General features: G+C 44.5%; 1 protein-coding gene across 2 annotated transcripts in view; it reads left to right on the forward strand.

Annotated features, from left to right (window-relative positions):
• The first annotated feature begins 419 nt into the window (after positions 1-419).
• PAPPA (pappalysin 1) overlaps positions 420-17,691 on the forward strand; it is a 227,778-nt gene continuing 210,506 nt past the window's right edge. For both annotated transcript variants that reach the window (XM_024197842.2, XM_024197843.2), the window contains exon 1: positions 420-1,132. In XM_024197842.2, the coding sequence (XP_024053610.1) occupies positions 736-1,132 (397 nt within the window). In that variant the 5' untranslated portion in view covers positions 420-735. The remainder of the gene's footprint in view (positions 1,133-17,691) is intronic.

The following is a 17,691-nucleotide window of genomic DNA, read 5'->3' on the forward strand; positions in this document are numbered from 1 at the left end:
GGAAGGAAAAGAACAGAAGGGAAGGAAAGAGGGGGGAAAAAGAAATCAGCAAAAGTGTTTGAGACTCTGGAGCTATCTGCCCCTTCAAGCTGATTGATTAGTCATGATCCCTGCAGTTTTAATGGGAATCATTCAATTGGGAAGGTGGAGCACCCCAGAGTAGATTAGCATATTCTTGTTTACTCATCTTCTGAGGGGCTTTTTCTCTTTTCTTTCATTTTGTGGAGAAGAAGGGAGGGGGGAGAGGTTGGGGGGGGGGAGGAGGGGGGTGTGGCTTAGGGTAAAAAGGGGGGAAAGAAAATAAATAGAGGAGAGGATCTTTTGGGGGGGAGGGAAATCAGTGGGTCTGTGTCTTGGAGAAAGCTGGTTTTTTTTTTTTTAAGAAGAAAAAAATAAAGGGAAGAAAATCCAGCAGAGAAAAGAAGAGAGAGAGGAATTCCAGCTGTGGAGGAATAGAGAAGAAGAAGAAGACAGATAGAGTAGGAAGAACAGAGAAATACATTTTAACCCAGGAGGAGTTTTTGTTTTTGTTTTATTTTATTTTAAAAGGGAAAAAATCTATAAGCAGGAAAGAAAGAAAGGAAGAAAAAAAGAAAAGAAAAAGCAACTGAGAAGGGTTATAAAAAGAGCAAATACCCAAGAAGGGTGAACAGGAGAAGAAAGTCAAGGCAAGGAGGAGCCCAAAGCTGGCAGATCGGGAGGATTTGCAGGGGAGAAGGGGGGGGAAGATTGGAAATGCAGCTCTGGAGTTTGCTGCTGCCTCTTGCGCTTCTTTGTACAGCCGTAGCCAGTGGACCCGAATGTGGGATGGACGAGCGCTCCCGCAGGGCAAGAAGGGACACCAGGCACACCCGCCAGATCCACTACACCGCCCCGGGCACCTGTGCCACCAGGTTAGCCCGAGGCAGGCGTTCCACTGCTAGTCTGGAGCCTCTGCCTGTCCCCCGCAGGAGGCAACAGCGGGAGGTAAAGGGCGAAGAGGATTCCCTTACCCCAAGCAGGGCGCTCTATTTTAGTGGACAAGGTGATCAGCTGCGGCTGAAAGCAGATATTGAGCTGCCCAGAGATGCCTTCACTTTGCAAGTGTGGCTGAGAGCTGAAGGAGGACAGAGATCACCAGCTGTCATTGCAGGTAGGTAGCTCCCTGTGCCTGTAGCATCCCTTTTATATTTCACATGTCTGCAGAATAGCCAAGTGTCGGCGCACGCATGTATGTATAATGTATGAATGTATATTTAAATATGTATATATATATATGTGTGTGTGTGTGTGTGTATGTGTCTCCGTATACATATACATGTATTGATGTATGTATACACGTTTGTGTGTTTATTAGCGATATCTCTACATTTGATGAACTAGAAACTCCGCAAACTATCTGAAAGTGTGTGTGTGTGTGTGTGTGTGTATGTGTGTGTGTGTATGTGTGTGTGTGTATGTATATATAAAAGTTAAGTAAACTTTTGCCGGAGGCAATGGCATTATTCCAAATAGTCTCTTTATTTTTAAATTAATGTGCAAATGGGAAGGCGAGTACTTTCTATACGTTTCTAATTTAATTTGATAAGGAAAAATAGAACTGTAGGAAGAGTGTGTGTGTGTGTGTGTGTAAAAAATTCATGCATACGTAATTTGTTTGTGTGGGAATGTGCGTGTGAGGATCCTATTTGATTTCCTTGGGTTTTATTAGCTTTTCAGTTTATTTCAGCTGTTACCTTTTTAGACACTAGGTTAGCATGTGGTTCCAAAGAGCTGTAAAGGAACTTTTGGCTATTGTAAAGCCTCAGTAGTCAAATTTAGTTCATAAAGTTCCCAACCCCTCAACACTCAGCTAGTACTTGACTGGTACAGCATCTAGAGGATGTTTTTAGTATTTTTTTTTCTCCCCTTTGAAATCACAAGTGTAACACGCATGATTATAAGGTCAAATTGCCCTATGAAATTGTTTAGTACTGAGACCAGTTACTGAGCTAAGCTGTCCGATCGTGACAATAATGAGGAGTATTGCACTTTTCTTATTTAAAAGTTATGAGCCCATCAGGAATTTGTGTTCTTCTTTTTCTTTCCCGCTCCCTCCCTCTGCCTGAGTGCTAAAATGCAGTGAAGCTGCCATAAAATTGGATACTTTTGAGAAAGTAAAAGGTTTACAAACCCTCATAATCGCTGAAACATTCATCTTTGTTCTGAAGGAAGCTGTAGAAAATGGAAATGCCCCTTAAACAAAACAAAACCAAACAGGGGAGGAGACGCGGGATGGTGGAGGGGCAGAGAGGACGACATATTTTACAGTTCTTTTGGCAAGGAGATTCCCTGAAAGTACAATTTTTCCTTGTCGTAGGATGCCTTAAAGAGACAGTGAGGGTTTTCCCTTCCCCTTTAACTAGAGTCATTTCCTACAAGAGACCAGCGGATGCTTTTCTTCTTCTTGATATAGTCACTGATCAGCCTTTAGGGCTGCTTTCCTCCTGTCTCCCTGCCACATTCCATTCTTTTATTTCCTTTCTCTTGAGTGCGCTATACTTGACCTATGGGATTGTTGTCACTCAAGAAAGTCTCTTCCTTCTCAGGAAAAAAACAAAAACAAAGCAGACGCGGCAGCAAATTGCTTTAATTTCCCCCTGTGCCCGGCTGCTGTGTGCACTTTTAAGGAGGCGAATGCGGTGCGCTTGTCAGTGTATGAGACATTGAGCGTAGATTGTATTTCCTTCTGCCTATGGTAAGGGAAAAAGCTGGAGTCCAACTAGGAAGGAGAGATGAGTGATCTCAGGCAAGGAAGAGATTAGATTATCACCATTCCCCATTATTTATTATTCCCCCTCCTCCCTTATTCCTAATCTTGATTTACAACAGTAGGTCTGAAATTGCTTCCCTTTCAAGTGGGGAAAGACAGAGTGTAGGTTTACACAGATATTGTCAATGAAAATACGAAGCAAATATAGACACTTATTTAATCAAACACCGGAAGCACTGTTTTACAAGAATGTGTAATCCACATGATGAGGAATCTAGATACACACACGCACAAAGGTTGTTAGTAGTAAAATAAAAGATTTTAATTGAATAGGGGAGTTTAAGTTATTGCTTGTATAAAACACCTGACCCGTTTCATGCACGGAAAGAACATGCCGCTAGAAAAGAAATGCCCCAGTTTAGAACCATAAAGCTTGTATCTTTACTCCAGAGAACGCTGATTATTTTTTTTATTTTTTTTTTTTGGTAAACTCCACCTCCCCCAGTTGAAGAGGAGCCAGGTTTGGCTGTGTGTGTAAACACCTGGACTAGATCCAAAGAGGAACTCACTTGGAGTATCCTCCACACACTAACGGTCTCCCAGACCTGCAGCAAGGTTAGGGAGAGATTAGACTCTTCTCTGAATGAGGAAATCAAGGGTTCCGGGTGCCCAGAGACTTGGCTTTCTCATTTTCACTTGTTTTGGATGTGACAGATTTAGGAATCGGATTCTGCCCTGCGAGTCCCATTGGTGTGACCCCACGGAAGTCAGTAGTCTGTCTAGACACTAAAATGGGAGCGGAGATGGGGCCAAATTCACTGCTGGTGTAAGCGGCAGTCTTGGCCCCTAGAGTCTATCGTTGTCTTTACCACTGATACGTTGTGGGGAGGAGAGGGAGTCAGTGGGGTTGCACGGGATGTAAATAACGGCAGAATATTACCTCCGTGAAATGAAACTTCCCATTTTCTTTAGTATCTTTCCTATCACTTCCTCTGCCCTCCCTCACCAGTGCTTCTCTCTCCCCCTCCTCCCGCACCCCCACACCCCGCCGGTTCAGCCCCGGATTTTCATTGCTCCATTTGCCGGCCACAGTCAATAATGTGCCCATAGGGCAGAATGGATGTGCATTGAATTCATTCATTCTAGGTCTCAGGTAGAATCCAGGTTGCCATTGGCTTCTCCAAGTGAGCCCTGAGAGAGAAGGACCTGCTCTATTTCAGGCAAAACGCAGCTCCTGTGCTGCTCAGAAGCCAAATTTCCTTGTGTTGCCCTTTGCTGCTGTATTCAGTTTATTTTTATAAATGCCTAATTTTATAGAGCTACTCTACTGGTTAGTCATCACTTTGGGCCACCCCCCCCCCCCCGTCTCTGAGGGTAGGCGGCCCTCGGTACCAGAGTCTGCCGATTTTCACACTGGTTGGCAGTGATGTTATTTCTGCCCTGCTTGGATTCATTGCTATTGGTTCTGGCATTTTGCGAAGCAAAGCTGTTGAGAAAATTGCAGTTTGACCCATTAATATGTGCTGTGCAAAACCCCAGCCTTGATTGCCCAGAGGCAGACTCAGAGCATGGGATATCCCTTCGCTACGCCAGCCCGTACAGCAGGCACACATGCAGCACAGACGACCTCACAAAACACCGTACAGTCAGGTCGCACAGCGGTTGCAGAGACACACCCCCACAAACACATTCACGCACACATGCTCAAACAGTGCATTATGATTGCTTTCAAAGACAGCAGTAATCTCTAATGTAGCCCTTTCTACATCGGGATGCATCTCTAGTGCGTAAACCAAGGAGTTAATTTAACCAGGTTAAACCAGGGTGACCGTTAATCCACTCGGATTACCTAAAATCAGCGCAATACATAGACTGCAATGCCCTGCTTCTGTTGGACTCCAAGATAGTCCAGTCTACATTTCCACCCTGAGAATTGCTAAGAAATGGGCTCCTCCTGGCTTGCTCCTGCCTGTGTGTGTTGTTGGTAGAAAGCGCAAGAGTTGGATGGCCTGTGTTTTGTTAGCAGTGTGACGTTGACTCTTTAATAGGTAGGAGCTGAGAGGATTGTGTGAATGATCAGACGTGGGAGCTGGAGTAAAAAGGCGTGCCTGCTCCGAAGAGTAAAAGTTATTTGTGTTTTGTTTTCTTTTTTTTTCCCTTTCACTCACACACACACTCTCTCTCTCTCTCCCCGTCTCTATCCCTCCGGCTGCCAACAGAGAGCATGATCCCAAGTTAATAGACCTTCATATGTAAGGGAGTGCCTGTGTTTTCCCAACTTCCCTCTTTGGTGAACACACAACTGCAGCAGAATCCAAGGGGAAAGAAATGCCAAAATCAGCACACACTGGAGCTCTTTTAAAGTCACAGCCTCGGTGTGCAGTAAGCCATTTGAGTAATGCCTCCAGCAGGGTTTCAACAAATGGGTTAATCTGAAGGTACACAAGGGATACGAAGTAGCGCTCCAGTGTTCAAACAGCAGCATCAGAGCACATCGAGCCACAGTTTCATACCCATGTAATTTCCTCCTATAATTTTTAATCTGCTATCAGATTCATACACTTTCATTGGACTCAATGGGTGGGGTGCGATGTTGGTGCTTTCCCAGCCGGCTGATTTTTTAGCAGGTGCACTTTCAACTGAGTGACTGCTTCTGTACAGATGCTATGTTTGATATCCCCCCCCCCGCATACAAAGCAGATAGGTAGGTAATGTAGTACCAAAACGGACAGATAATGCCGCATCTTTTGTTCTTCAACAGTCTGAGGTTTTTCACTTGCATGGATTTGTCATTGGGTTTTTTAAAAATTAAATCTCTATTTTTTTTTATTACCATAGAAAGAAAGAACCATATGTGACACATTCTAGTCCCATCACTTACTGCATTGCTGGAAGGTGCTCTGATACCAAGGTGATGGGCATGGTATAAGGAATAGAACAGAAAGGCAACAATCTACAGTGATTTGCAGCCTGGCAAGCAGTGGGAACACAGTCTTCCACCGAGATGCTCTGCCAATGCTGCTAACCCCTGACCTGAATCAACCACCTGTGGGGTGAGAGGATAAATCGGTCTGACTCCATAGTTCACTGTATTTTTGGCCACTCTGCTCAAGGGTTCAAATAATTGGTGCCAATTTTGGTGGCCGTTTTGTGCAGTGGATACTTGGCGCTGAGCTTAGGATTACTTACTCATTTCATATGAGCCACTGGTGGCTTGTCATTTTAGAAACACTTCAGTGCTTTCGTGATTTATTTCATTTTGATAGCAGAAATAGGGAGGGGGGAGGGGAGAAGACAGCAACATTGGGGGTGTGGAATTGCAAAACCTAATACTTGTTTGGGGGGAAAGCCATGGGGGGTTTTAAATATTTTTTTCCCTCTATCTGTCTCTCCCCTCCCCCAATGGAGGCAAGGTAGAACTGGTGAAGGGAGGGAAGTTGGCAAAAGCGTGAGAAGGCTTTCCGTTCTAGAACCCAGAGAGTATTTAAAAGTCCTGACGTTTGGGTTTGCTGGCTACCCAAGTGGTCAGACCACCATATTGAGGAGAGCAGTTTACAAAAGAGTCTACGTTCTGGCTTCGCTAATAAATAGAGTAATTGAAAATAAAGGTGGACCGGTGGTCACGGTGGTATGTGTGTGTGTGGAATGGAGGGAGGGTTGTGCGTATGTGAAGGGTGGTAAATTAAGGCTCCTAAATGCTGAGGTTTGTCACAGGGTGAGCTGGTTCCCTCAAGTCCCATATAGGATTTGTACCCAGAGCTTGTAACAGGACTACACTCCATAAGGCCAGCCTCTGGCTCAGTAAGAGTACAGTGTGGGGCTAACTTACCTGAGCTCACTTGAATCCAGCTAGCGCGGGTAACAAGAGCAGTGAAGAGAGCACAATGCAGGAGTTTGAGCAGGCTAGTGAGTCAAATACATGCCCAGGGTCTATGCTAGGCTGTTACTCCTGCTCTGAAGCCCAAGCTGTGCTGTCTTCATTATTGTTATCCACTCTAGTTGGATTCAAGCTCGCTTGTGCATAGCTTTTGCTGCGTAGGCATACCCCTGCGAGAGGGAGATCTGCAGAAAGTGAGCTGCAGGGACAAGGGCTGGCAGGCCCATATAGGCAGAAGGACCCTGGCAGAGCTTTATGTACAAGGGAGTCACTTAGGGTACGTCTATACCCAGCCGCTAGTTCGGCAGCTGGCAATCGAAGTTCTGGGTTCAACTTATCGTGTCTTGTCTGGACGCGATAAGTCGAACCCGGAAGTGCTCGCCGTCGACTGCGGTACTCCTGCTCGGCGAGAGGAGTACCACGGAGTCGACGGGGGAGCCTGCCTGCCGCGTGTGGACCGAGGTAAGATCGAACTAAGGTACTTCGAACTTCAGCTACGTTATTCACGTAGCTGAAGTTCGAAGTACCTTAGTTCGAATTGGGGGGTTAGTGTAGACCAAGCCTAAGTCTCTGTCTGTGAAATGGGGATATTATTTTCTTTCTCCTGCCCCTTTGTCTGTCTTGTCTATTGAGATTGTAAGCTCTTTGTGGCAGTCTTTGTTATGTATTTGTACAAAGCCTGGCACAAAAGGTTCTGTTCTTTGGTAAGGCCTCTAGGCACCACTGTAATACAAATCAATAATATGAATAATGTCTTTTCTTCCTTAAATCGCTCATTATATCCCACATAGTCCTGAAGCAATGTTCCATGTAGGATTGCGTGTCTTTCATTTCCATCTTTTCTACTAAATACCAACCCTGCTAGTCTACATATTCAAAAAAGACTGCAGTATTTTACAGCCATGGCCCCGCACATTACAGGTGTGTTACTGCTTTGTTTGGGACAATGAATGAAGACTGCCCCAGTATTTGTTTTTTTAGAAGTGTGACATCTAAAAATAAATGTCTCAGCCTGATTCTGAACTGATGCCAGTGTAAATCTGTAGTAATTCCCTTACATTGGTGTAAACAAGATGTGAATTTCTTCTCTATTTTTATCCCAGCTTTCTGTAGGGGGGGGAAATCCCTGGCTCTTCTATTAATTCCTGCTCACCTCTAACCCCCTTCTATTCTTCTCTTTCTCTTACATACACACACACACACACAATTCCCAAAGCCCCTTTGATTTTTCTCGGATCAATAGCGCATTTAAACTCCAGTCATAAAGGAAAGAAAGCTTGTTTATTCTTCTAAATTGTTTGACACAAGTGAAGGATCCTGTAAACTCCGTGGGTTTCATTTAATGCATGTGTTTGATATACATTTCAAGCTCCACAAAGCCATACATAAAAGAAGGCATTATTACAATGGCCCATTGGGAGGAAAACCTGTGAAGAGTGTAAAAGCAGTGGGGGAAAAAAGGAGGGTTAGCCCACAGGATGAAAAGAAAACAAGAGAGAAGCTTGAGACAGTTCCCAGAATCTCCGATTCTGCCACCCTTATTCAGGGTGATCGTAATAGAACTTCTCGCCGAGTAAACTACTGCTCCATCTGACTGACCCTGACCCTATAGACACAAAGTCTATAGTCAAGATTGTCAAAGAGTATAAATATGATGGGCCAGATGCTTAAATGGTGCAAATTAGCATAGCTCCGTTGGCTTCTGTTTACACCAGCTGAGGATCTGTCATGAGGGACCTGAAGTCAAAGGAGAGACAGTAAGATGGATGTCAGTGGGCTTTAGATCAGTCACGAGGATTGTAAAGAGACCCTTTTGTGTCTTGTCCCCCTTCTGCATCCCTGCAGGAGAGTTAACATCCATTGGTTTCCTGCCCTATCTTCCTTGCATATAGGAGCCGGACTAGAAGGGGAAAATCACAAAACCCTCAACGTCAGAATAATTGGCAAGGGGAAGAGGTGGTTTTTGTTGTAATCCAAATCCCATTATGGCCTCTGTCTCTTCCAAGCTATTTTTTTCACTGTTAAAATAAGTATTTATTCAAAATGCACTGTCCAATTTTCAGGTCTGCTGGATGATGTTAGTTTGTAACTTTCTTGATCAATCCCTCTGCCCTCTCTTATCACCATCATATTCTGGGTTCTTCCCTGACTATCTGGGGTCTTTGATTCCCCCTTATTTCCTTCCTTCCTGATAGGCAGAGTTTCAGTCTCTTTGCCTTTTGCCTGACAAGCAGATACCATGTATGCGGTGTTGTTGTAGCCGTGTTGGTCCCTGGATATTACAGAGACAAGTTGAGGGAGGTAAAATCTTTTATTGGAGCTCTGTGTAAGCTGGAAAGCTTATCTCTGTCACCAGCAGAAGTCGTAGTCCAATAAAAGATATTGCCGCAGTTACCTGGTCTCTATAAGTAAAAAACATCTCTTGAATAACCTTGAGCTCTCCAAAGTTCTGTTCATCTTTCACCGCATGATGGTAGTGCCCCATAGACCTGGAGGGACATCTCTTTGATTGGTGCTTAAGAGTTTTTGCCACTCCTTGTCTGAAATGTACATGGTGGGTGGGGGGCAAGTGCGTGTGTGTGTGTCTTCCTGGCATTATTGATCGTATCCAGTTTACTATCCACCCTACTGCTCTATGAATATGGAGCAAGCGGTCACTTGAATTGCCTGCACCCTTTCAACAAGGGGGGTGAAGTGAAACTAAGAAGCATGGGATGTTGGCATGAGGGAGAGTCAGAGGTGATATTAGGTACCAGCTCACAATGATATGGTACCAGCTCACAAAAGCAAAAAGGTTACTGTGTTAGAGTAGAAACCCAATCTGTCCCAGGCCAATTAACTCCTGAGGGCTGGTATGCTTTCCTCACCTGCTTCTCTTGAGTTAGATTTAGGTCTCTTTTATCTCTTCCCCTTCCATTCTATTGCAGTGACTTATTCTCTCTCTCTCTCTTTATATGCATTAGATCACTTCCTCATATGCATTTCCCTCCCCCTTGCTCATCCCCTCCTGCTCCATCTGATTCCCAGGGGTTTTCTGTGCAACTGGGAGAAGAGCAGGCCTGTTCCAGACACAAGTGCATCAGCTGCTGGCTCCGTTTCTCCCTTGTTTTCCCTCCTCTCTTGGTGCTCAAGCAGTCAGAGTCAGGAAAGGACTCAAATAACTCCAAGATTTTTGTTTAATATTTAAGGGAGCAAAGAGTTGAGGGAAATTATTACTCGGGGAGAGGTGCCAATATGTTTGATAACTGTCCATTTTGTTTATTTTTGAATGCAGGGGATTTTTCACCTACCCTGATTATTCTAGACTTCTTTTTTTGTAATAACAATAACTGCACTTCTATACATCGTCCCAGTCATTCAGAGATCTCAAAGCACTCTTCAAACAACGATATACTCCATAACTGTGAAGTTGGTATTGTCCTCATTTTACAAGCAGGGAAACTGAGGCAGAGAGGTGCTGTGACTGGGGGAAGATGTCACAGGATGTCAATGACAGGTCCAGGAATAGAACCCAGCAGTCTGGGCTCCTGGTCTGCTGTTTTAGCTCTTTCTAGGGGTTGCACAGGTTACTCCTTAATCTGGGTTCTGTTCATTTAAAGTCGAGGCGATGTCTCTAAATTCCTGTAGGACTTTTCCCTGCACCTGCTCAGATCTTACTAGGTCTTACTATCCATGTTGGTAAGCAGTGCAGTTCAAGTGGAGACTGGTGCAAAATCATCCTTTCTGACATCACTTAGTTTAGCATGGTGGCAACAAATGAGAAAAGGGGGGGGGGAAGTGTAGATCATATTCACTGTTTGGGGAATGGGTAACATAAAAACAGAGATTGTTTGTTTTAAATTAAAATCTCAGATCCAAAGACCATGAACGTCGGGGATGTTGAGATCCAAATTAATTGCTGTTATTTCTAACGTGGACCAGCCCCTGAACTTGAGAGAAGTGCAGATCCAATCCAAACTTCTCAGATCAGACCCATCTCTAGTTAAAATAGGATAGTTTAATACTTTGGGGAAACCATTGGTTTATTCTGTGCATCAGTGAATATGTCTGTTTGCTGATACGCATTTTAGAAAAAGCCGGCTATAAGTGTTTGCCATATCCCCATTTCATGAGCCTTATTCTAAACAAATAGGCTCAGATTATGGGCCGGATTTTCAAGAGCTCAGCACCCAGCAGCTCACATTATTCATAGTGGGAAGTGTTGGGTGCTGAGAAGTTTGGAAATCCAGCCAGAGATGGCTCAGGGGATTGTCAGTGGGTTAGAGCATTTCACTGCTTGTCATCGATTTGAATATGGGTCTGGTTAATAGATACAGAAAGGTGTTTTCTTCTGATGGTTGTTCGGTGACCTACTGTTACATCAAATGAGTGGTCGCAGTCCAATATGTCCACAACCCCATGAACAACTGCATTTTTGTAGGCAGTATCAACAGAGAAGCTAAGGATTGAATGAGTCATGAGAACAGACCAGTTAGAACTGAGGTGCCCAGGTAGATGCAAGGGAAAATTGCATTATTGTTGTTTGTTGTAGAATTTATCTGTTCTGTGGATAAACAGAAGGACTCTGGCTCTGGGGTTGTCAAAACAACACCCTTCACCAGAAATAGTTTAGTTATAATTTTCAATGTAAACAAAACAAGAACTGGAGCCTTCACACAACTTAGCTCTTGAACGGCAACATTAAGGAAGAGATGGAAAACTGGGAATCCAAGCTGAATGTTCACTGAGTATGTTACGCACAGGATTTTGAAACGTGTGTTTGGCAGAGGAAAGGATAACCAGGGTGAGCCAGATTCTGCTGTCGAGTACATCAAAGTAAAACAGGAAGAAACTCGTTGCTCTAGATTTACACCTGTGTAGCAGAGTTTTGAGCCTAAAGGTGTAATACTCAATGGGGAAACAAAGTACCGAAGACTGTCCCCCCCAGGTCTCCCTGAGACTTTCTGTTTGCTGAGGATGATTTAATCGGGGTGTGTGTTCGTTCTGATGCAGTGGGAAGCGTTTGTACAGCGTGGGGTTGTTTTTCTTTCTGAAGCATTTTCTGCATGTACCTATGGTATTCCCACTAGCCTTGTAAAATCACGCCATATACAGTTCACACAATAAGCCCTTTATGTCCCTGACAACAAACACATGTAAACTCGGCTCTGAAGTCTTCTGGCCCCAAACATTTTTTCCTCTCTAATGTTCCGAATCCAGCAATAATATTGCCTCTTCTGTTTACAAACACAAACCCCAGGAGGAAGTCCAGAAGGTAGTTAATGGAAGGCAGCCATAGACTCATCCCCAGGCTGGGGGTTGGAACCAGCAGGGTTACTGGATGTTTCCTACTGTGCATGTGCTTATGGATGTCTCTTTGACAGTATGTCTACCAGTATATCTATGCGGGATGTGGAAGGAGAAGAGAAGCAAGCTGCTTCTAGCATCAATTCATTTTTAAAGACATGTCAAAAAGAGGGATAGCTCAGTGGTTTGAGCATTGGCCTGCTAAACCCAGGGTTGTGAGTTCAATCCTTAAGGGGGCCACTTAGGGGCCTGGGGCAAAATCAGTACTTGGTCCTGCTAGTGAAAGCAGGGGGCTGGACTCGATGACCTTTCAAGGTCCCTTCCAGTTCTAGGAGATAGGTATAGCTCCATAAATGTAAACCCAACAACCATTCAAGGTCCCAAAGAAAATAAGATATTTGTTGAGATTGTAGTAGTCTATGTAGAACTCTGTTCAACCAACTATGAGTAACTGAAATTCATGCTTAACCAAAGGTTGATTCTGTCCCCCAACATCAATGTACATTATGCATTTCTGTCTACCTTATCGATCAATCTATTTATACTGCACTCACCACCACATGGTCTGAGCTTATCTGCAGTCCCATTTACCGGGAGGTTTCAGAGATCTCCAGAACCAAGGTGTTAGTCTGCGCTTCAGCTTTTGGGACTAGATGTAAACTTTCTCCGATTTAGGGGTGTTTGTGGTTCTGGCTTGGTTCCCTTCTCAAGACGGGCTGAGGCCATTTTTGGTTGTGTCTGGGTTCATAGCTAAACCTCCCCAGAGTTTGAAGGGGATTGATCTGGAGTTCTGATGTGGGATCATCTTCTACTAAAACCTTTTGGGTAAATATAGTCATGCTGTCAGCTGTCGAGTGAAGGCCTGATCCTGCAACCCTCAGTCACGTGAGTAATTCTTGGTCACATACGTAGTCCCATTGAAATTAGAATGAGTGGAGGCTGCAGGACTCCTAGTTCATAAATCCATTGGAGCTCTATTTTGGAGTGACTCCATTTGAAACACGGATGGCTAGATTCTGGCCTCTGTCCCAGCTGCTCTAAACTACTCTGTTGGTGTACAGGGACTGCAAAGGGGTCACAACAACTCTGGGGAGAATTCCAGTAGCATAGAACTGGCATACGTGGCCCTATTCTTCCCCCTCATTCACCCTCCATCAGATGGGGTGTGGAGGAAGCAGCAGGGGGAGAGGGGGTGGGCAGGGGAGGTAGCGCTCAGCACTACAATCACTGGAGACTGTTGAGCAGTGTATGGGGAGGCTGTCATAAGTTAGAAAAGCCCCAGGGTTTGCTTTCACTTGTCCTGGGGACCACACCAGCTCCCAGTGCAGGCAGAATCCAGGCAGCACAAAGGTGACTTAAAGCCACCTGCTGTGCTGTGCCTTTTTGGCCCAGAATTAAAAGCAAAGTAATGGATGGTCTGGAGGGAGATGGTCACTCATTTATTTGGCAAGCAGCATTTTCAGTGCAGTTTCTGTGGGGTGAGACTTTTGAAAGCTGCTGGCAAAATATGCTGATTTGTGGGTGAACATTGGTCAGTGAACGAGAAATTTGACTGAAAAGAGCACAAGAGATGGGGCCAAAGCAAAACCCCACATAAGGACTATACAAATACATCCTTGTTTCTGTAACAGGCTGCAATGAAATCCCAGATCCCCAACCTTTAGAGAAGTTTGTGCTCTTCTGTAATTTTTAGCAATACTTCACTACCCTCTGGCAGCGGCGTATTTCTCTTCCCACTCCCGTATGTTAACAGCTCTTCTGTATATCATGACAGAGTGATCACAGGTAAATTGTGTGCACAACATTCTTCAAAAGCCAATCAACACAATTTGCCATTCAGCTGTAATGTTATTTGAGTGCCATCAGTGTGCTCAGAACATGCTGTCTCTGCCCTAAAGAACTTACAGTTTAGTTCATACAGAAACACCACGTTTCAGGCATTTATCAGACACTGGGTGCCAAGGTAAGCTCCAAGCAGCACAAGATTTCATGGAGATGTCATCGTGGAAGGGCAGGATTGTGAAGTGTGTTTCAAGGAAGAGAGATAAAGAACCTGGTTGGAGCACAAGGAGATGGAGACTGCTTGCTGATGAATTTGGGAAAGGAACAGAGGTTTTTCTCTACTAATAATTTAGAGGGGCTTGGGGTAGGGAAAAGGATATTTGTGAATGAAAATGTCAAAACTGCTCTATAGGAGAAAAGTAATTTTTCCTCTCCTGACAAGGTGATTTGGAGGAATGAGTCCAGTGATAGGTAGAGAGGGATGTCCTGAGTTTTAATCCTGGCTATACCTCTGACATTGGGCCATCCACTTCATCTCTCTGTTTCCTTATCTGTAAAATGGGGCTAATAAAACATTCCTATCCTCACAGCAATGTTGTGTGCATTCATTAGTTAATATATACACAATACTTTGCACATGTAAAGTGTCGGTTCATTTTATTGTGCCCAAAATGGTTGGAAGAAGAGCTCTTTCTGCCAGGGTTGCTGTAGGTGCAAGGTATTCCTCACAGCGCTATTCTCTCTGCTGTAGCAGTAGCGTTCAGGTTACAGAATGTACGTGAGACAGAAAGACAGTGGTATATCGTGCACGTCACATCCTTATCTATTTCTCCCATCTTTTTTTGAAAGACTCTTGCTTCTTCTGTATGTGCGCATCAGCCTCTCTCTGGCATTTGTTTCCCTTGTTCAATAGCAGGCTGTTGTCTGAATGGAGTGACTCAAGCAATCCTCTTTTGCATTCAGCATTATGCAGACTTCTTGGTATGAAATTTGCATCTCTTGATCTCTCTCTTGGTTGGCGGAATATTGCAGCGCTAAGAGTTCTGAAATCTCTCTGCATTTTTTATGCCAAAGCCTCTATCTAATCTACCCATCTGTCTATGTATTCCTCACCATTATTATGGTATCTGAGTGTTTCTGAGGTGAAAGAACTCTATTGTCTTACAGCTATCACTGCAAAAATATATGTGCCACAAATTGTCTAGTTGAAATAGCATCTTTCTTTAATAATCAAAGCTGTGGTTTAGTGGCTAGAGCCAAGGACTAGGAGTTAGGACTTTTGGATTCTATTTCTGAATTTGCCACCGATTTGCTCTGTGGCCTTGGCCTTGCCACTTAATCTCTGCTCTCATTTATATCCCGCAGAATCCCCTTTGCCATGGTGTGGTTGCATACAATATAAATCTCCACGTAACTTGGTCCTGTGCTCAGTCTCTTCACCTGTGAAATGAAGATAATATTAATCCCTCTTTGTAAAGGTTTTGGGATCTTCTCATGAAAAACACTATGGAAGTGCAAAGTGGTATTTATTAACAGACTAGAATATAAAATAAATATCCTTATTGTAAGCCCAGTCCCGTGACATACTGAGCACCCTTAGCTTACATTATACAGAATGGAAGTTGAAGGTACTCATGGGACCTGACTTGCAAGGTAATATGTGTCCTGCACGGTGGAACAGCATCAGGCCAGTTAGTTGACTTGTTTGACTTCAGTATTCCCAACCTTGTAATTTTCAGTAATTGATGCTTTTTATAGTCAAGCCCTCTCCATAACAGCATGTTTTTCCATTTCTAGCTATACAAAGGGACACAGCAGGAAGGAACGGTTTCCAACCTCCTTTTCTTTAATAACGCTGCCTTTAGTAGCACATCACAATATTCACAGACCATTCACAGCATTGAGTTTAGGAGACCGTCCAGCCACACTTGCTGGTGGCACAGCTCATGGTCTGCATGTGTAGGACATGTGCCTGTGAATGTTTCCACTCATGCGCATGCACGTATTCCTCAGTAATGCTCTAAAACATTACATTTTGTACTAGTGATTCTGTAATGTCTTGGGGTACCCCGTAGAGTTTTGTCCTTTTTTTTTAATAAGAGGTGCCTGTGACAGCCTGTGATATACATGTGCATATGCCTGTGTTTCCATATGTGCTAAGCTTTCAAGCATTGTATATAGGGAAGACCAATCTTTTGCTATATTTATTTTGCAGTGTTTGGAGGGGAGAGGAGATGTGCTTTCAGGAAAAACTGATTATTTGCAAACTTTTTATTTGTATTACAGTAGGGCCCGAAGGACTCAACTTGCAAGTAAAAAATAGCCCTTGCCCCCCAAGGAGTTGCCAATCTACATACACAAGGCTCTACATACACAAGGCAGACAAATTGTGGGAGGGAAAACAAGCATAGAGAGGTGAATAGACTCACCCCATGCCAAAAAGCAGGTTAGCAGCAGAGCCAGGAATCCAGGTGTCCTAAATCCCAGTCCCAGGCATTAAGCATTGGCAGGGCCGGCTCCAGCATTTCTGCAGCCCCAAGCAAAAAAAAAAAAAAAAAGCCGCGATCGCGATCGGCGGTGAAAATTGGAAAATAAAAAAGCCACGATCGGTGGCGGCAGTTCAGCGGCAGGCCCTTTGCTCCTAGAGGGAGTGAGGGACCTGCCGCCCCCGGATTGCCGCAGGTGCCGCCCCTCTCCCTTGGCCGCCCCAAGCACCTGCTTGTTAAGCTGGTGCCTGGAGCCGGCCCTGAGCATTGGACCATACTGCTTTGCTAAAGGGAATTCTGCCAGTGAATATTTGAAATGAGAAGACACCATGAGAGCATCTTTGGTGAGATGAAATCCGGTAGCATTTGGAGATGCTGCATCTAAGTTTTCCTGACACAAACAGCTCTGCGAGGGATGGACAAAGTAGCAGCGAGAAAGAAAATGAGAACTGACCTCAAACCAAGCCCCAGATTCAAACAATATGATCAATTTAGGAAAGTATTTCCCTGATTCCATCCAAGGAACATTCAACCCTCAGCAGGACCCCTTTGTACTTTTGCTAACATAGCCCAGCAAATCCATGCGGCATCTCAGCCTCTTCTGGGATGGCTGCTATTCTTAAATCTCATGCTTCAAGAGTGGCCCTCTGGTCTGAGAGATACACAAGTCATTCTGTCTCACCAGTGACACAGGAAAGCCCCTTGGGACCATACAAAATTTGGATACAGCAGCCCGTCCAGCTGAAATGGCCAGATCAAGTGAGACCCCCTCCGTGAATGTGGCAGATTACCAGTAAAGGGAAGCTGGCCTCCTGGGGTGTCAAAACTGGCTTTGGCTTGGGTCAGGAAGATGTAGTGGCAGAATGAAAGGAGATAGTGGGTAGAGGAAAAGGATGATGCATCAGTGTGTGCTAGAGATTAGGAGTCACTGGGTTTAAGATGGGGGTGTGGACAGAGAGCTGATTGTACTTAGAGGAAGAGATCATAGAATCATAGAATATCAGGGTTGGAAGGGACCTCAGGAGGTCATCCAACCCCCTGCTCAAAGCAGGACCAATCCCCAACTAAATCATCCCAGCCAGGGCTTTGTCAAGCCTGACCTTAAAAACCTCTAAGGAAGGAGATTCCACCACCTCCCTAGGTAACCCATTCCAGTGCTTCACCACCCTCCTAGTAAAAAAGTTTTTTCCCTAATATCCAACCTAAACCTCCCCCACTGCAACTTGAGACCATTGCTCCTTGTTCTGTCATCTGCTACCACTGAGAACAGTCTAGATCCATCCTCTTTGGAACTCCCTTTCAGGTAGTTGAAAGCAGCTATCAAATCCCCCCTCATTCTTCTCTTCTGCAGACTAAATAATCCCAGTTCCTTCAGCCTCTCCTCATAAGTCATGTGCTCCAGCCCCCTAATCATTTTTGTTGCCCTCCGCTGGACTCTTTCCAATTTCTCCACATCATTCTTGTAGTGTAGGGCCCAAAACTGGACACAGTACTCCAGATGAGGCCTCACCAAAGCTGAATAGAGAGGA

The sequence above is a fragment of the Terrapene carolina genome, unplaced genomic scaffold (assembly GCF_002925995.2).
Source record: "Terrapene carolina triunguis isolate 2854851 unplaced genomic scaffold, T_m_triunguis-2.0 Scaffold238, whole genome shotgun sequence".
NCBI lineage: Eukaryota > Metazoa > Chordata > Testudines > Emydidae > Terrapene > Terrapene triunguis.